At 39.0% G+C, this 21,014-nt stretch overlaps 1 protein-coding gene across 2 annotated transcripts in view; it reads right to left on the minus strand.

Moving 5' to 3' along the window:
- Positions 1-1,697: 1,697 nt before the first annotated feature.
- si:dkey-117m1.4 overlaps positions 1,698-21,014 on the minus strand; it is a 31,988-nt gene continuing 12,671 nt past the window's right edge. For both annotated transcript variants that reach the window (XM_021476794.3, XM_021476796.3), the window contains exons 2-9: positions 16,872-16,981; positions 14,115-14,190; positions 12,925-13,111; positions 10,931-10,999; positions 9,234-10,162; positions 7,423-8,240; positions 7,136-7,333; positions 1,698-4,565 (exon numbers count right to left, since the gene is read on the minus strand). In XM_021476794.3, coding sequence (XP_021332469.1) covers positions 4,315-4,565; positions 7,136-7,333; positions 7,423-8,240; positions 9,234-10,162; positions 10,931-10,999; positions 12,925-13,111; positions 14,115-14,190; positions 16,872-16,981 — 2,638 coding nt within the window. In that variant the 3' untranslated portion in view covers positions 1,698-4,314. The remainder of the gene's footprint in view (positions 4,566-7,135; positions 7,334-7,422; positions 8,241-9,233; positions 10,163-10,930; positions 11,000-12,924; positions 13,112-14,114; positions 14,191-16,871; positions 16,982-21,014) is intronic.

The raw sequence follows: 21,014 nt of genomic DNA on the forward strand, positions 1-21,014 counted from the left end.
CAAACTCAAACAGCCGGGCCTATTTTGAAAATTGGCGGCATTTGACCTGGATAGTTTATCTCGCTTTGGAGTCATTTGGAAATGTTGGCCACCCTTTTATCTCATAAAGGTAAGTACATATGGAGAAATATATTGTAAAAGACATCTAAACAATGACCAAGTTTTACCGTTTACGCTCATAAGTGTGTAGTTATAGGCCTATCTTTATGCCCTTATCTTATCAACTAAGAAATAACGTTAGTCCTAAATTCAAACCGCAGGCATCCTCAAAATAGATTGTAAAACACAGCATTACTGTTTCTATAAAGTAGTTAAGTCAACTATTGGAAGAAATCGCTTACCCAAAAGATTTATTAGGGCTAGACAAGGCAAGGTGAACCATTTTTGTCCAAATTGATCAGAATCCTTTTTCTGTAGACCTCTTCTTATAAGTATTGTCCCCCCCCCCCCTTTGCTTTCAATTTACAGTTTTACCAGTGGCTTGTTGCATCTCTCACAACACTATTTACATTTGCAAAACAGTTAATGCATTTCTCAAAACAATTAGTCATTTGTGCACCTCACAGTAGCAGTTTCTCATTCCTTCCAACAGATTGCGAATGCTTTTGGACATTCATCAATTGCTTTGATACAACTTTCTGCTGTTTTAAAACATTTACCATTTACTTGTCATGTCAGTCAAAATGAACTAAACTTGTAAATGCTGAATAGTCATTAAATATAAAACTAATAGTCCTCATTTGAGTCATTAAATACAAAAATGTTGAACTCAAAATCTGTCAAGCAAATGTTATAACATTTTTTAAAAAGTATCTTTATTTTCTTGAAAATATCTTCTTAATTGAACAATTTGATGAATGATTTACAGACCTGTGTGTGTTGTAGGTTGAGACACAGACAGACCGACCGATAGAAAGAACGAAGGAGAAATAGAGATGGACAGACAGACAGATAGATAGATAGATAGATAGATAGATAGATAGATAGATAGATAGATAGATAGATAGATGGATGGATGGATGGATGGATGGATGGATGGATGGATGGATGGATAGATGTTTATGGTTTATTTTTGAGGACGTGTGAGGCTCATGTCTGATGATTTGGCGTCCTCTAGTGACTGTATTTCAAATCACTTTGTGGAGAAACAGATTCTGTCATACCTGTAATTCTCTACTCGGTGCTTTGAGCTTTCTAGACTAAATGAAAAGTTAAATAGACCGAATACAGTTTTTCACCTTTCTATATTTATTTTTGAATACAGAAACTGCACATCAAATTGATCTTCAGAGAGAGTGCCGCTCCCCTGATGGAGATGAAATTGGATGAGCCAACAATAAATGCACTCTATTGTTTTTCAAATATAGGGGCTTTATTAACAGCAGCCTTTAATACAAACACCTTTTCCACTGCAGCAAAACAAATAACTCTACGCCGTTTGCTATGAAATCTAAACCTTCAGTGCAGAGTGCATTGACACGGTGATCAATACAGACAGAAGATTATGTTCTGTGCTTACAAAAACTATTAAAGAACTGCTCATTTAACACGTAAGAATGAACAATTACGCATATTATTAGATTATTTAAATTAATGTAAATCCGTGTCTTTGGAATAAATGGGATTTTTACTGTGCATTTGCTTTAATAGTGGCATAAATAAATCACAAGTCTCGTTAATAACGTAAGTCCAGAATACATACAAAACGTTTTTATTGTTACTTCAGACAACTTAGAAAAGCACACGGACAACACAAAAACAAGCTTGTCTTGCCTACAACGTATTTACACCATGCTCTATGTTTTCTGCAAATATTTACATTCAATATGTACATTTAGTGGAATTGAAAAAACACTTGCCACGCTAAGATTTAAGAGCAATAACAATACCACCATCGATAATAACGACAATATATACGTGTGTGCACATATATACACTGCAAAATCTGAAACGACAGATAACAGAAGAACAGATATATAAAAAAGTATAAACTGAGGTGTTATGTGTGGTTATCTTGTGTTTGCTAAACACAGTTCTGATACAGATTTGATGGATGAATACAGAGCAAACAAGTGAAACAAACTAATCATTCATAGAGTAGCAGAGCGCTGATTTCTCACTGCAGAACAAGCCACCGATCAACATCTGCAATCAAATGTGTTCACATCATATCAGCTTCAATATGTGTGTTAACAACTCTTAGGGATTGAAATGCATGGAACATTTTAACAAATAAATAAATAAGTCCTGACCCTCATGTTGTTCCAAACTTGTTTCAATTTCAAGGAATACAAATGGAAATATTTGGAATAATATTCTGTTCGCTTCTATTAATACGATTACGATTATAAAGGATCGTTCACCCAAAACTCACCCTGGTCTGACAACATAAGTGAATGTAACTATTTATATAAAACAGATTAAAGCTTAAGATAATGGGACAATAAATATGCAAAGTAGCATTTATGAAACTCAATCTTAGAATTAAAGTTTGACAATTCTTGTTGCACATTTGAAAATGGCAATGGAGCAAAGATGGCAGACAAAATCTGAAGTTGGATGATATTTTTATCCTCTATTTTTCATGCATATTTCTTCATTTTATCAAAAGTCATGGTCTCTACGAATGTGAATAAAACTGTGGTTTGACTCCCATCATGAAGGCACAAGATGCTCAGTCTGCCGGAGGGAGAACGTATGGAGCCAGATCAGTCTCAAAAATAATACATTTACAATATAGAATTCAAACATGCACGGCACAATACACATTTACAAAAGCCAATTGGTAAATTGACAACACAACTTATAAATATAACACATTTTCTGAAAATCATAAATATTTTCATCAACTGAATTGGAGTTGTGTGTATTTACGAATCATGTATTGAATTTATGAATTGCATTTGTGTATTTACTAATCGTGTTTTGAATTTACAAATTGGATTTGTGTATTTGCGAATCTTGTTTTGAATTTACGAATTGGATTTGTGTATTCACTAATCGTGTTTGGAGTTTTTGAAATGGATTTGTGTATTTACAAATTGAATTTACGAATTGGATTTGTGCATTTACAAATTGTGTTTTGAATTTACGAATTGGATTTGTGTATTTACAAATAGTTTATTGAATTTACGAATTGGATTTTGTATTTAATAAATGTGTTTTGAATTTACGAATTGAATTTATGTACTTACTAATCGTGTTTTGAATTTACGAATTGGATTTGTGTATTTACAAATCGTGTTTTGAATTTACGAATTGGATTTGTGTATTTACTAATCGTGTTTTGAATTTACGAATTGGATTTGTGTATTTACTAATCGTGTTTTGAATTTACGAATTGTATTTGTGTATTTACGAATCGTTTATTGAATTTACGAATTGGATTTTGTATTAATTAAATGTGTTTTGAATTTACGAATTGGATTTATGTATTTACTAATCGTGTTTGGAGTTTTTGAAATGGATTTGTGTATTTACAATTCATTTTTTGAATTTGCGAATTGGATTTGTGCATTTACGAATCGTGTTTTGAATTTACGAATTGAATTTGTGTATTTACTAATCGTGCTTTGAGTTTACAAAATGGATGTGTATTTACAAATCGTTTTTTTAATTTATGAATTGGGTTTTTGTATCACGAATCGTGTTTTGAATTTATGAATTGGATTTGTGTATTTTCGTATTTGTGTTTTGAATTTATGAATTGGGTTTTTGTATTTACGAATCGTGTTTTGAACTTACGAATTGCATTTGTATATTTACGCTTTGTGTATTGAATGTATTAATTAGATTTGTTTTTACGAATCGTGTTTTGAATTTACGAAATAGATTTGTGTATTTATAATCGTGTTTTAAATTTACGAATTGGATTTGTGTATTTACGAATTGGGTTTTAAACTTACAAATTGGATTTTGTAAATGTGACTTGTGTTGTGGACGTAATCATTTGTAAATGTATTGTTTTTGAGACTGATCTGGTTCCATAAAACAAAGCCATTTAGACTTTCAAATATCATCTACATTAAAGCCAGCAAAAGAGGAAGGAAAAAACAAACACGTTTCGGTAATGTGCAGATAAATAAAAAGTTAGTGTTCTTTCATTGTAGCTGCAACAGTATTTTCAAAAAGTACACAAGACAAGTGTGCATTCAGTCTGACATCGTACCTTTTTTCCCTTTTACACACACTGAACACAAAATCAGCATCACATTAATTAAAGCATTGGTACTGTGACTGTAGCATATGGATATTTTCGATTAGCACCTCTTAACGTCTTTTATCTACATCTGCTTTTTCTTGACCACTAGGCTCTCAGCAGACGGACAGCAAAGGTGGACTCTGCCTCTGCTGGCTTTTCTTCAGCAGCTGTATTCGGTTGTGGCAGTAGAATTTAACAGCCCTCCAGTCACGGTGGTTGGTGACCAGAAGAGGGCAGAGCTCCAGGCACCGCTCGCAGTCTGCTTTGGCGGGCACACGCAGCTCCATGATGTTTTGCACCAGGTGGGTCTCGACAGCTGCCCGCTCCGCTTCAGACCAAGGCCGCTTCAGTACACCACGTTTACCTGAGAGTGAGAGGAGAATGCATGTTAATCATTAGTCCTGTACAAACACTACAGAGAGACTCCCATTCCCTCAGGCACACACAAACACACACAGGTTTGTTTTTGTGAATTGCGAGGACGATCCATATGCTTAAAGGTTTTTATACTGTAAAATAGACTGTTTTTTTTTTTTTTTTTAAACAGCCCTACCCCTTACAGGAAATTAGTTTTTATATTACATTTAATAAGCCTTTCGAAAAATGGGGGCATAGGCAGTGTCTACATAAATTACCTTTTCCTTGTGTAATACATATGTCATAGTAATGTTATTATACTGTCCTAATACACTCATTGGACACTTTATTAGGTACACCTTTCCAACTGCTCGTTAACGCAAATTTCTAATCAGTCAATCATATGGCAGCAACTCAATGCATTTAGGCATGTAGACATACATGGTCAAGACGAACTGCTACAGTTCAAACCGAGCATCAGAATGGGGACGAAAGGTGATTTAAGTGACTTTGAATGTGGCATGGTTGTTGGTGCCAGGCGGGCTAGTCTGAGTATTTCAGAAACTGCTGATCTACTGGGATCTTCATGCACAACCATCTCTAGGGTTTACAGAGAATGGTCAGAGAAAGAGAAAATATCCAGTGTGCAGCAGTTCTGTGGGCGCAAATGCCTTGTTGAGGTCAGAGGAGAATGGCCAGACTGGTTCCAGCTCAACTCAAATAACCACTCACTACAACCGTGGTATGCAGATTATAATCTCTGAACGCACAACCATCCAACCTTGAGGCAGATAAGCTACAGCAGCAGAAGATCACACCAGGTGCCACTCCTGTCATCTAAGAACAGGAAATTTGCACAGGCTTATCAAAATTAGACAATAGAAGATTGGAATGGACAATAGAAAATTAGACAATAGATCGCCTGGTCTGATGAGTGTCGTTTTCTGCTGCATCATTCAGATGGTAGGGTCAGATTTTGGCATCAACAAAAAAAAAGAAATGAAAGTAGAGTAGATCCATCAAGCCTTGTATCAATGGTTTAGGCTAGTGGTGGTGGTGTAATGGTGTGGAGGATATTTTCTTGGCACATTTTGGGCCCTTTAGTACCAATTGCGCATTGTGTCACTGCCACAGCCTACCCACAGTGTACCCATCATCTGATGGCTACCTACAGCAGGATACGCAGCAAGCCATAAAGCGTGAATCTTCTCAGGCTGGTTTCTTGAACATGACAATTAGTTCACTGTACTCAAACGGCCTCCACAGTCAATTGGGATGTGGTGGAACGAGAAATCCACATCATGGATGTGCAGCTGACAAATCTGCAGCAACTGTATGATGCTGTCATGTCAATATGTATTAAAATCTTTGAGGAATGTTTCCAGTACCTTGTTAAATCTATGCCACAAAGGATTAAGGCCGTTCTGAAGGCAAAAGGGGGTCCAACCCGGTACTAGTAAGGTGTACCTAATAAATTGGCCGATGAGTGTATATGTCACAAAAGAAATGCACACACACACACATATATCTACACGCTTACTCCTTCACAGTCTTACAATCCTACTCACTGACACACACCTTGCTCACACCCACACATACACAAACACACACACACACACACACACACACACACACACACACACACACACACACACACACACACATACACTCATAAACACTTTTACACTAAGATAAATGAGCAATAGCTGTGCTGTGTTTGAAGATGGCCTGGGTAAAAATCAAAATTTTGGTTCAAAACTAAATATGTAAATGTGACCGTCAAAATGTTCCTGCTTACATTTTAACAAAGCATTAATAGTTGTATTGAGATAAACATCTCCTTCGCACATCTTCATGATATCCATTCTGCAGTGAACATTCATTAAAGAATTACTGCTTTACATGATGGCGCATGCAATTTCCCATTAGTCATACATGTAAGAGATTTTTTTTCATGTTAATAAACCTAAAACTTATTTGATGTTGTTGATGAGACATTAACTGAATTATGAATCATACTGTACTGGAATGTATATATGTATGAATATATGAATCCATGACTGACAAATATCTATTTGTTAAAATGACGTGCATTTGCAATTAGATTATCTAACAAGCCTCTTTAGTACAACCATTATTTTTGATGCTAGATTTAATGTCTAAAAAACTAGCATTAAAAGTCTGTCCACCATGGTCAGACGTGGTCACCATGGCTACAGAGAACAGCAACATATCCAATCGTTCTCATTAAAGAAATATCTCTCATTATAAAAGGACGATGCATTAACTGGAGACACACGAGAATATGTTGAACCCATAAATGTTGGTTTGTTTTGTTTTGTGAGAGATGAATTTAACCTGGTGTTTGTTCTTCCATATTCTTAATGAGTGAAGCTGCATCTCTCAGAAGATGGTTGCACTTGTTGGGCATCAAAATCCGTTTCTTTTAACGTGTAATTCATTAACGAGTTTTAACTGATACATGAATTAGACGTTCAAACATCAGTGTAGTGTGGAACTGAGGTATACAAATGAACACTGCCACATTGTGTAAGACATTCATAAGATCAGACTCACCAGGCTTGGACTGTCCTGAGGACCTTTTGCGTCCCGTTGAGTGTGAGGAACTGCCGTTCATCTTCTTGGAGCGAGGGGATTTGCTGTTGCCAGTGGTTTTCTTCATCATAGTGGTGGCTGCAGGAGCTTCTGGTTTCTCTTTGCCCTGCTCAGCATCAGACTCGTCTGACAGCGAGTCTGCAGAGTTTCCTGACAACACTGAAAGAGGTGGGTGGGTAAGTAAAACTGATGTTTCCAATTCTCCTTACTTAGACCTGTCACATGCACAACGCAACAAACTCACTCACCATCTAACTCTAGACAGATGTGATGTAAACTCATTCCTCGGAACAGGACGCCGTCTCTCTCTCCACATAGTACCACCCGACCAATCAGGCCCATCAACCCAGGGTCCTGGCCAATGGTTGCACAGCTTTGAGTCACGTGATATTCCTTCTCCAAGAAGCTTTCCAATCTCTTTATGGCAGCCCCGCGTTGGCTTTCCTCCTCGCCCTCACTTAGCAGCAGCAGCTGTGTAAGTATTGCCACCTGCCTGCGAACACGTGTCTGCGTCAGTGCCCGCGGGTGCCGTGACCCACTGGACCGAGCCAGGCTGCGGAGTAAGTCTGTCCCGCGAAGAGGAGTGGCTGGCGAATGAAACGGTCGGGCGAACACATATGGGTTCTGTGGATCGATTCCCACACCTGCACGAGTCTGCAAAAGCATCTCCAGACAGGCTTCTGAATGCGGTGGGAGGATGAGGGGTTGCACGCGGCCACGTTTCCCTTGGACTCCGACACGAGGAAGATGGGGTAGGACCATCCGCTCGAAAGGTGATAGCGAGGCCTCAAGTGGAGTTACAGCTGGCGGGGAAACTGAAGAGCCAGGGACGACCTGTGTAATGCGGGCCTGGTACTCGGTGATGGTGAGTTTGGAGACTTCGCATTCACGCCGGCGGTTGTAAAGGATGAGAAGAGCCAGGCTGGAGTGACAGAGGAGACGCCAAGCCTCGGCCGACTGTAGGGAGCGGGACAGAGAGATGAAAGCGGAGTGCTGAAGCCGCCGCAGGTATAACACCAGAGAAGAGAGGGAGGAAAGAAGCGGGATCATGTGGGGACGACTTGAACTGTAAAAACCAAAAAAAAAGATGAGTTCCATGAGTGCATTTATATATATATATATATATATATATATATATATATATATATATATATATATATATATATATAAAAGCAGATTAATAGAAGAATATATGTGTATTTGGCATGCAGTCCAAGGGAAGAACTCCGAGCTTGGGCTTTAGCCTGAACCCAGAATACTTGTCAGTTTCTACGATGCTAATAATTGAGAAAGAAGAGTTGGGGTGGTCAAGGGATGCTAAAAAACTGTTGACAGAGGTGAGTCAACTGTACATACACCTCTTATCATGCTAGTAATGGGTTAAATACCAGAACCTGCTCCTCTTAAACGCAGTTAATAAGACTTTGATTCTGATTGGTCAGTCGCCAAATTTTAAGGCATAGGTCTCAAACTGGATTCCTGGAGGGCTGCAGCTCTGCACAGTTTCTAATCAAACACAGTTGATCCAACTAATCAAGGTGTTCAAGACTACTAGAGACTATTAAGCAGGTGTGAGTTGAAGGTAGTTGGAGCTAAACAGTGCAGAGCTGCGGCCCTTCAGGAACTGAGTTTAAGACCACTGTTCTAAGGTATGTTATTCCAAGATAACAACGCCTAAACAACATAGGCTCATGCGGGTACTTTAAATCATCTTGACTGTCAATGAATACGTTCACATTTATATATATATATATATATATATATATATATATATATATATATATATATATATATATATATATATATATGTATTGAGTCTAAATAATACATACGTTAGGGAATTCTTCATTTAGTCATTTTATTTATCATATTTGCCTTTACTTAAATAATTAAGTATTACTGCTCAGAACAGTGTATAATTTACGTTTTAAATGGCTCAGCTATTTGTCTGTCTGACAATAAGCCGGTCAGGCTTTATTCAGTGACCTGCCTGCACATACTTTGTCCTTAACATATTGATGCCTGATGTACACTGCTCGATCAACTGAAAATGACTAACCTTAATAGATCGAGCTTATCCTCAGCTCCGCTTTCTTCTTCTCTTCCTCCATTGTCTTCTCCCTCTTGTTTTGAAGGTTCTGACTCCTTCATCTGGTCCTCGAACACTGGATCTGGCACGGTCTCTTTAGTCTTCTCAAATATCTCTACCTCCTCTTTCTCCTTTTTCATTTTTCGTCCTCCTTTTTTAGCAGAAGAACCTGGTGTAGGTGGGCTTCTCTTTAAAACAGATACTGGAACGCCTCCTCTCCTGGGTGGAGTAGTCGGAGCTGGGGTGGGACTTTTGCGATTAGGGCTAGCGAGAGCAGAGCTTTTTCTAACTGGAGATAAAGATGAAGAGGGATGTGATCGTGGTGATCCCACTACCACACCTGCTGCTTGGGTGCCCTGGGGATGTTTGCTGGTTGATGGGAGAGGTGACTGTGCAGAAGGAGGGGTACCAGAGGCCCTTGCCTGCTCCAGGACAATGTGCACGTTCGGCAGGTGGGAGTGATGTTTTTCCACATGGCGTGGGAGACATCGAAAGTGACGGCCACAGTAAATACAGCGCTGTTTTTGTGCCACGGTGCTTTGCCCACGACCCACTGACACACTGACACTCTTAGCCGGAATTCCTGCAGGCGTCGGGCTCTTAAACACAGGTCTGGAGGGAGCAGTGGGCTGCAGCGGGGAGGTCGGAACAGAGTGTGGAAATGAAGCAGGATGGCTGGAGGGTTGCTGAGATGCTTTTCTCTTGGCTTGAGCAGCCGGAGACGAGAGGGATTTGTGCTTTTTACGGCGGTGAGGGGTTCGTGTACGGGTCTTTCCGTTGCCATTATCTGAGTCTGAATCGCTGGGCTCAGAGTGAGAGGAGGAAGGAGAGAGGGACCAGGAAGGTGTGAGGTATTTTGTCACAGTAAGAGAGAGTGGAACTGGGCTGGACTCTTCCTCCTGTGAGCGAGAAAAATACAAAAAGAGTAAATAATCCAGAAAACACTTAATACAGGCATTTAACACCTCTCCAGACAGTGTTGAGCCATGTAATATGACAAATGGAGATGTTTACTGAAAAAAGAAAAACATTGCACACAAACAAATGACACCTCAAAACTGAAATCATCTTTAAAAGGGAAGAGATTTCAGACCAGATGAAATTTTATAAAATATGACAAGGCAGCCTAAAATAATGCCTAAAGAATTAGGAGACCAATGAAAGGAGGCGGGGTGACATAATGGCTCAGTGCATAGCACTGTCGCCTCACAGCAAGAAGGTCGCTGGTTTGAGTCCCGACTAGATCAGTTGGCATTTCTGTGTGGAGTTTAAATGTTCTCCCTGTGTTGGTGTGGGTTTCCTCCGGGTGCTCCAGTTTTCCCCACAAGTCTAATGTGGGGAATGACTTCATTGGTTGATTGATTCCAGGAAGAACATTTAAAACAAATTTAATTAAACAAGCATGCCTGAGATTACTGGATGCATCTGTGGGAGTTGTTAGTGTGCAGTGCCTGTGTTTATGCTTGTAGCACGTTTACACTGATGGCCAGGGGCACAGCAATCATTTCAGGAGTGAGGAGGACAAGAAATTCAGCATGAGGTCTGAAAGTGACGGTTGCTTGGTAACTGGGCGTGTCATCAGTCATTAGTTGTGAAAATGAAACATACTGTGTGTATATATATATATATATATATATATATATATATATATATATATGTAAATTTACCTTTTTAACGTGGTTCTCCTGGTCCGAGCTACAATCAAAGCTACTGGGAGGCACAGTGCCATGAAAACCCTGAAAATGGAGAGTTACAAAAAGGGTATCAATTAGAAAAAATGTCAATCATCAGAGTGAGCCACACAGTCAGACCTGCGCACAAATGAATTAAATACCACACATGGAAAGTCATTTTGTAAACAGTCAACAATTTGCATTTTATTAGAATCATAAATGTCAATAAGTAGTACGCGTTTATGGCCATTTGCACTATCAAAAGGTACCAAAAAGCAAGCTGTACCATACCACTTTTTGGATACCCTTTCGAAAGGGTACCTAGCACAACAAAAGGGTACCAGAAGGCAGAGCTAGACGCGCAGCTGAACGCTATTGGTTTGTTATGTATGGTAATCCGTAGTTGTTTACAAGGCCATCTAAAGTGCGAGCGGTTTTGTTTTCTCGCGTGAGCTCGCTGCTCTGCGCTATATTTGAATAACAAACTTCTTGAGCTGATGATACTGACGTGCATGAGATAATTGAAGTGCTTCTGACATCCGATCCTTTCAGAAACGCGAGACTGACGTGTGAAAAAACAAAGGAGAAGCCTGAAAAAACAAACCAGCAAATTTCTTCTTTCAGCAAATTTCTTCTTCTTCAAATTTTTTCTTTCAGCAAAAACAACTTAAAACATGAAAACGCTGCTATGTTTAACTATTTTCATCACCATTTGGACTATTATGAAGTTGGAATGACTGAATTACTTTCTAACAAGAGGTTACATGTGCTGGCGAAGACACAGATGAGGGGTTTGCACTGTGGGCTATATGTTGTGTGTTGTTTTGGACCCAAATAAGGACTAAATGTGTCCTGAGTATAGTTTTTATGTAATTGATAAAATATCAGAGACTGTAAGGGGCTGTATGTGTTCATATGTGTTGCATTTATTTATTTATTTAATTTTTTTATTTTATGTAATCACAGACATTACAGTAGGCTATTTTGCATATCATTGATCTGTGGATATAATCAGATCATTTTCATAGAATATAGTATTGAACACTATTTATGTGTATAAAGCGTATGTATTGTGAGAAGTTCTTCTCATAAGATATGTGAACGACCCATACAGCTTTAAGGCTTATTCACACCAGGACGCTTTACATTTGCGTTTATTGCAGCATTTTTGAGACATTTTTCTGCATTCAAACCCAAGCGATTTTCACTGGCGTCGAGCAGAAGTGTACGCAAAATCACTGCTTGACGTTAGATGGCACTTAATGAAAAACAGAAAGACCCCGGAGCAAAGGGTGGCACTGCACAACTTTAAACTTCTGACACCTGCTTGTAACACAGAAGAAGAAGAGAGAAAGTTGACACGCTTATTGTTAGTTACTGGTGATTAAAACAAGCATGGATGGTTCAAGTAGCAGCTCCAGCTCTAGCGATGAAGAAATGATTATTTTTCACCAGTGCAATAAGCAGCTCCACGTTCTAATCACCTCTGGGCATCTTCTTCAATGTGCGCTCGCATTGACAGTTTTGCACTTGAGCACCTCCAAGTGCTGTTTACAATAACTTCAGCAGCTCTGTGCACATGAACAAAAGTGCCAATCTGATTGGTGGAGAAGGTTGTGACGTGGCGTCACAACAAAAAACGAGCATGAGGTGTTTCCTTAAAAATTACGCTTTTATGCCTGTCATTTTGCGTGTTGGTGTGCACGATCACACTGACGCCTTTTATTTAGTCACGAGGCGTTAAACGTCGACGGAAAACGCGATCAAAGAGTGTCCTGGTGTGACCGGGCCTTTACTTTGACATTTCCTTGAATGATGACTGCAATTTCCTATCATACACCATGCCTACCAAAAAGGTACCATAGGTACCCTTTTGGCAGTGGAAACGCAAGCCTGATAAAGGGGACCTGTACTGTACCCCTCAATGGAAACAGGCCATAAGAGCAAAAAGGTGAGGTCAATGAGGCTATTGTCATGGTTACACTTACCAAAGCGTTTTCTCCCCACTCAGTCAAACTGTAATCCACAGTGATCTCCTCCCCTTTAGTGATGTCGCGGATCGCTATGACGATCAGTCGCACTTGATTTCCACAGTGCACTTCACGAATGCGGCAGTTTGGTGGTGGGGGGTACGAGACAGACCCTCTTCCTCCACTGGAGCCCTCCTCGCTCAGACTGCAAGAGGAAGACTAGATCAGATACAGTAGACTGATACAGATAACCACATCACAGCAGGGAAATCTAGCATGGTTTCATTCTAATGCAAGTCCTGTGCTGCAGTCATCCTGTCTTACACTCACACCTTACTTCATTACCATTAATAATACATCATCTCGAGTGGCCAATCCGAATGCGAACACACTGCATTACTACAAACGGGATTTAAAACCTGAATCACAAACAGGTTGTTTACCGTCAGCTGCTGCCACTTTGAGTATGCTAACTTATACTACTCTGATGAACCATGCATACTTAAATATTAATCTGAAGATTAACCATCAGCGCTGAAGCTCATGTAAGTCTGGCGTGCATTCCTAAACAGGACCAGCATTTTACACAAATATAGAACACACAGTTGTTCCACACACCAGCCATTTTATTAAATATATAAATAAAACATATATTTCTGTCTGCGCTTATGACTAAATATAGCGATAAACAGACAAAAACACACACACTACAAGCTCAGATATACAGTGTGATGAACACACACAGATATCTTTGCAGGGATCTGCTGTTTCTATACTGACCTAATCAGAATTTCTATCCACTAAACCCAGCAACCTTTTGCATTGTTAGACTATAAGTAATTTAATTGTTAGACTTTAAATAATTGTTAGAATTATTTGTTATAAAATGATCAGGTTTTAGTGTCCTTGTGGCGACATTTGGTCCTTTAAATACAAGTTCACACACACACACTCACACACATTCCCTCACTAGCCCAAAGATAATAAACACGTTGCAATAAACAGACACAGATACACACAGCTTGCATTCCAGTAATCCCCCACCTTCATGTACACACAAGAGTATCTCTCAACAACACAACAAACACAATTACTCGCTATCTTCTCCTAGCATGCGCGAACACACACACAGACACACACACATATATATACACTCACAGATGTGCAGTATCTCTATTCAGACCACACACACACACTCAGTCACTCACCAAAGCTGAGCAGATTGTGTTTCATAGTATGGTCCATCAGCAGCAGGAACTTTGTGTTTGTCCTCATGACCATCACCTGAAACACATTAACAGTGCTTCAAATTATAGATCTTTACATACTCATGCTGTTGCTAAAACATATTTTGCGTGCTCCAACATCTTCTGTCATGTTGTTAGCTTGGTTGAGTTATGAAACAGTGATCAAGCCGTAGAAAACAGGCATTCCTATTTTGGCTATAGTTTCATGATCATAACATATCCAACTAAATTAAAGCATTCTGGGAAATGAAGTGTTCTTTCAACATGGCCCACTTTTTTATTGCCTTTTAAAATTAAGAAGTCATTTTGGTTTAGTTTTTATCATTTAATTTAGGTAATTATTCAAAATTTGCTCAAAATTCATCCTGTGCAAACCATTTAGGAACTAGATACAGTGTTACCATGGAAACAGTATGTTAAGCAGACTCCTCCCCCTGGTGGGCAGTCCCATGTTTCATTTGCAGTCACATTGTTAGTTTGGTCTCTTTATTGTTGCCATTGTGAATGCCACATTACGCCTGTTTCACACCGCAAGCACAAGCATTGCGTGCGCAGCGCGTATGGAGAGCAGAAGCAGCGCGCAGGCATTTGCCTTTTACCGACTGCGTCTGCAGCGCACAGCTCATCGGCAGCTGCTGCACAGATCAATCTATCTTGTTCTTTTCTATCTAGTTACCTATCGATCGATAAATACAAATTTTAAAAACTTTTCATCTGCACCAAGGCCCTCCTATGCTGTTGCCTTAACCCACGAGTCTTTATTTGACAAATTATATAGATCATACAGTACTGTATGCTTCTCAATCTCTATGAGGAGTGTCATTTATGTCTTTCAGGTGCTCTCGGCCAAGACAATCGCCTGTGATATCATGTCATTTTGTTTTTGATTGTCAGGATAATGTAGGCCTATAGTTATAATAATATTTATACAATATAGTTATAATGATATTTATACATGATCAAACTCAACTGTGCAACTTACTAAGCAAAAATAATTCTGACGTTGTTTTAAATTTGGTTTTGTAGTTCAGGCCCAAATAAATATTTGTTGCAATTGTTTAAGTTCATTTGATTGATTATATAAAATCAGTTGATATTATCGATGCATTTATTGGGTAAAATTACTACCTTTTACTGTCATTCAATGTGTCTTTGGTCATTATCAATGGACTGTCCCTTTAATTGAGCGTGAGCCAGCACCAAAACTATTGTGGCACTGCTGCTTTAACGACGCTCATGCCTCGCGCTGACCTGTACTGTTTTCGTGGCAAAGACAAAAGGAATTAATTATTAGAAATTAGTTAATAAAACTATAATAGTTAGTGATGGTGAAATGAAGCTTTCTGAACTATTGAAGCGTTCGAAGCGTTCTAAAAAAAAGTTTGTTACTCGAAAGTTTCCAAATCAGAGCTTGATGACAACCTCTGATGGTTAAAGTGTGGGAAAGTGTTGTGTTCAAAAATATCAAACATTTAAAACTGACCAACTTATTAATGTAGTAATACAACAATACTAATATAAACAAATTACTCAATTACTGTAGTTTTTTGCAGTAAATGTACGCTACATTACAGCACAGATGACTGTAGTAAAATCCAAGGTATTCAAAAGTGTTTACATTTATCGTATTCCAACTGGTCCAACATCCACCCACTTGTTCCAAGCAGGGATCGAACTGGTGATTCCTTCATGGAATGCGTTGTCTCTAAAGGCTTGTTTATACTTCTCCATCGAGTGATCGGTGTGACCCACGGCGCCTGCCTTGCGCGATGCCGTGCATTTATAATTATGCATGCTGTTTGTGTTGCTCTGCAATAACACTTCCGAAGCGGTAGCTGGCAATAAAGTTTTTATGTTCCTCTGTTAAGTTTCTTCATGGGTGCTTTGGTTTTTAACATCTTAATATACAAGAAGCTAAAAGCTCATTTTGAGGTGGGAATTGGCAGACGTGCAACAACTTTAATCATATGGTAAACACAAAACAAAACTTTGGAGCTCCTTCACAGGACTCAACACTTGTAAACACTCGCTCCAATGGGTTTGCACGGCTCATGGTCCCGCCCACACTTGTCAGTGGTATCAAGCAGACCAATCACAGAGCTTGCACTACGTGCCGCTATATATTTTTTTTAGAAGTGCGTGTCAGCCACAGTGATGGCTATGCGACTGCTTGAAGACATATGTGTGTGCTTGACGCAGAAGTATAAATCAGCCCTGAGGAGGCTATGGGAATGAGGCTATTTGCGCTGCCCTAGCCAGCTGGCCTCCGTTACACACTATACTACAATATGCAGTGGCCTTTTTAAAAAATTGTTGTAAATAACACAATAATACTTGTATTTTAGTTCAATTACTGGTGCGTGGGACCAGTGCAGTGATTTGAAACAGCAAGCGACGACTAATCTCTTGCTATTCACTTTACTAACCCACGGGGGTGTTTAAAACTTTGAATCAAAATTCGAAGCAGCCGAGATGAAGCTTCGAACGTCACTGATCATGTGATTATGGCAAAACGAATCAAGCGCTAGTGCACTGCTTCACTGCAAGAAAATCTTTTTTTTCACTAATTATGTTTAAATATGTGTTGAAAACAATCTTCTCATTATTAAACATCAAATATTTGAAAAAAAAAAAAACTACAGGAGGGCTAATAATGTTGTCTTTAACTGTTTAAATTAAAGTAACAAACTGAACAGTACACACACATGCACACTTTACCTTTCTCTGGTCCATAGCTGTTCTCAGACATGCTCTCCTCATCCTCTGCGGCGAAGACTCTGTCGCACACCTTCACCGGTGTCCCTTTCCTTTTCCTCCCACAGCCACGTCTGCAAAACACACACATCTTCACATTAAACAGACAGCCTTACCAACTCAATCAGCACCAAAACATAAATCACAATTGTCAATCAATACCAGGGACTCGTCAGTGGATCAATGGAAATCAGCACAAATCGCATTAAATCTTACTTCTAGAGTGAAGCATAAAACCGGTTTAATTAAGACTCATTTAAAGTAGCTGTGCCTCCAACAATACTGCATATGCAGTCATTCTGCTGCAACTTCACTGAAGGACGCCTGTCAACTGATCTGAACTGTGATGTGTCAAGCACATCAGAAATATAATGCAATGCTCACTCTAGCAAACGCCACTAATTAATCCACTGTGAATTCATCCTGTTCCTCATGAAGATGAATCAAGTTCGGTGGAATCTGTATAAATAAACAGAACACTGATCTAGAGCCAGTTCTACTCCAAATCTATAATCCTTAAAAGCTTCAACAGAGAGTAACTGACCAGATTAGAGTGTGTGAGCTGCCGTTAATAGAGCTGTGTATGAAAGCCAGAGCTCCGTTTTCCACAGATGCAACTGTGAATGCTTAATTAGAGCAATGTAGAGATGTGCAGTCTCTTGGTTACAGATGTGTTCAGTGTGTGTGTGTGTGTGTGTGTGTGTGTGTGTGTGTGTGCATGTGCCTGACGTATTCACTGAGCTGTGATAAGACTCAGTCTTGCCGACTGGATATTGATCTGGCCGACCCTCCATCTGGACCCAAGAGCATATGTGTGTGTGCGTGCGTGTGTGTGTGTGTGTGTGTGTTTGCGTGCATGCAGGCAGACGGATTCATCCGTTCATCCTTCAATCCTCCATTTCAGGTCAGCTTTACATATAGATGATCACACATGTCTATGGAAATTAATCAAAGTAGGGCAGAAATAAACTGATGTTAATGAAACAGGGATAGTACAGACTATGCAGTGGTCTGTTTTGATTTCAGCACACAACATATTCAAAATGTGTCTTTCCAAATCACTTCAAAATAGCTAAAAATAAAAAAATTAACAATTAGATGTGACCTAGAATTTTGAGACAGCAGTGTATGTTTGAGACTTTATTTAAACCTCTTCCAGCCTTATTTTAATTTGTGTATGAATGTCTATTGTGTCATGAACACCGAGGAGGATTCAGAAATAAGATTTTTGATGATTTTTTTACATGATAAATTACGGTTTTAAAAATATGACAGGAAAAAAATACTTAGTTGCAGCGCCTAAAAGAATATTGTTCATAATTTGGAGAGAACATTTCCAGAACGTTCAAGTTTAGTTGAATTATTTGCAAGTAAAGTCACAGCAGTACCAGACTTTATCCCACTTTAAGTCACATTCATACAAAAGCGTGAAAACCAGACACACGAGCTCACTCTGAGCAGTTGTATCTTCATCTATTGTCTTCTGTGTACCAAAGTTCAAGTGTGACTTACTCTAACCTTTGAATTTGCATGATGAAGAGCATTTGGCCAGTAAAGCACCGATTCCCAAGATTTTTGACTCTAAACTCCCCCTCTGTCTCTACTCAATACTCAAATGCCCTCTTCAGTACTGGTGCACTCAAAATAAACTAAAATATGTGATTGATAAAACATGTCAGTATATTGTTTGGTATCTTTATTTTTAGTGTTCAGAATTTTTAATTACCTTGAATTAAACTTTTGTTTAATTTTCTTTAAATGAAAAATTTCACACTTTGTGGAATTTTCCTCCACATTCAAAGAAACACGCTACAGGTGAATTGAATAAACTACATTGTCCGTAGTGTTTGTGTGTGACTGAGTGTTTATGGATGTTTCCAGTATTGGTTTTTTTTCATGATGTGAAGAACACTTTAGCCATCTGAAGAACCCTTTTCTGCTATAAAGCACCTTTTGTGACATTAAATGCACTGAGGACATTAAAGGTTCTTCATGGAACGATTAATGCCATTAAAATGGACACTTAGTTTTACCACTTTTTAATCTATTCAGCTGAGCTCTGAGTCTGGTGAGGGCAGTTTAACGTTATTTAGAATGAATGAATCAGAAAACATCTATTTCACAGAATAAAGCCTTTTAGTCTTACACAAAAGCCCTCTCTCGGTGGTTGCACCACCTTGTGGCTGAATAACATGCTTTGCATCGAGCTGATGGCTGTCCCGGCTGTTTTCCATGATAACAACCGCCTGGATGTACTTTATTCCTTACTTACAAACGACCCATTTATATAAAAAACATAACTGTTTAACAAAGAATATTGAATTTATTTAGATAATTTCAAACTATTTAGGCTGAGCTTATCTATATTATGTTTGTGTGTTTTTGAGAACTATTACTTTATAGGTTAATTTGAGTTTATTTCTCTTAAGTGTTAGCTTCTCAAAATAAACTAAAATCTGACCACGACGCCAATTGATGCTTTGTTGTAGAAATAACATTTCCCTTTAATTTGTATTGGTGTAATAAAGCAGCCCTTGAATAACTTCTTTATGAAGCAGCCACTAGGACTAGAACTGCATGATATTGGAAAAAGCTGATATTGCGATATTTAATTTTTCTGCTATAAATATTGTGATATGAATACAGTTTCAGTAGATGGTTTGAATAGCTCTATTTGACAGTTTTCTGGGGAGTCGCACAATATTCGGGTACAGAAATGTAATAATCACAATGCAAAGATAATGTCTTTCTTACTTTGTTTGGTCTTGTTTTTAGTCCAAATATCCCCCCCAAAAATGAGACAAAGTAAAAATATTGTTTAGTTTTCACCTTCAAAATTTTTGGAAAACTCTGTGGTCAGCTTGGTAGCGCTGACGAGTGTGGAAGGGATCAAGAGCCGTGCAAACTAGTCGAGTAGAGTGTTTACAAGTGTCGAGTCCTGTGAAGTAGCTCTAGATGGAAACTGTTGTTTTGTGTTCACCTTTTGATTAAAGCTGTTGGACATCCGCGAGTTTGAGCTACTTGTACATTAAGATAGCATTCAGAAAAAACAAAACACCAGCGAAGAAACTCAACACAGAGGAATATAAAAACCTCACTGCCAGCTAGCGTTTCTAAAGTGTTGTTGCAGAGCAACACAAACAGCACACAGAAGTATATATGCACAGCTACACGCAAGGCAGGCACCGTGGGTCACGCCAATGACTTGATGCAGAAGTATAAGCCAGGCTTAACACAAGTCTTACTGAGGGATATTGCACACCGAGTTATTCTGTACTCGCATTCACTGTTCATGGCTGTAATACAAAATAGTTCATTCAAATAAAAATCACAGGTGAAAATTCACCTCAGAATAAAAAAGCTGATTATGACTGATGTTTTATTCTGTGGTGATGATATATACGAAAACGACACAAGTAATGCGGTCATGTGACAATGACTAATAGCGGGTGAAGTATTTTTGAATTCCCTTCACACTACTGATTTTCATGCTATTTAGCGATCGTGAAGTAAATTCAAATGAAGTACCTAGATGAGCAGTGTGCCATTTCAAACACAGCTCAATTCACCATTTATCGGTGGAGATACTCCTGTCCAGCCTGTCAGTAAATCTGATTACACACACACACACACACACACACATTTGTGTAACTCATTCTCCAAGTCAATACACTGCAAAACGGACATGCTTTAAATCCCTCCTCATTCCACAAGCCAAAATCTGTTTCCCTTTCGTTCATTTGTGTATCTCGACTCTGTTTATCTCTCTTTTTTCCCTCTTTCCCTCACGTACACACTCACACCAAATCCCATTCCACTCAAAACAACACACAAACAAGAACTGCACATGTGCAAGCAGAAAGACACACATGTGCACAAGAACACATAAACACACACCTCTCCTGTTATAAATCCATGAGTGCACACACACACACACACACACACACCATCCCCCAATTGAACACATGTATGTTCACACACATGCAAACACACCCTACCCTTTAAAAATCTACTTACACACACAGACGCGCACACACACACATACACACACATCCTCTCTTCAGCTGAGCTCACATGCACGCACACACACTCACCCCTCCTCCATCC

This window comes from Danio rerio, chromosome 1, assembly GCF_049306965.1.
Source record: "Danio rerio strain Tuebingen ecotype United States chromosome 1, GRCz12tu, whole genome shotgun sequence".
Taxonomy (NCBI): Eukaryota; Metazoa; Chordata; class Actinopteri; order Cypriniformes; family Danionidae; genus Danio; species Danio rerio.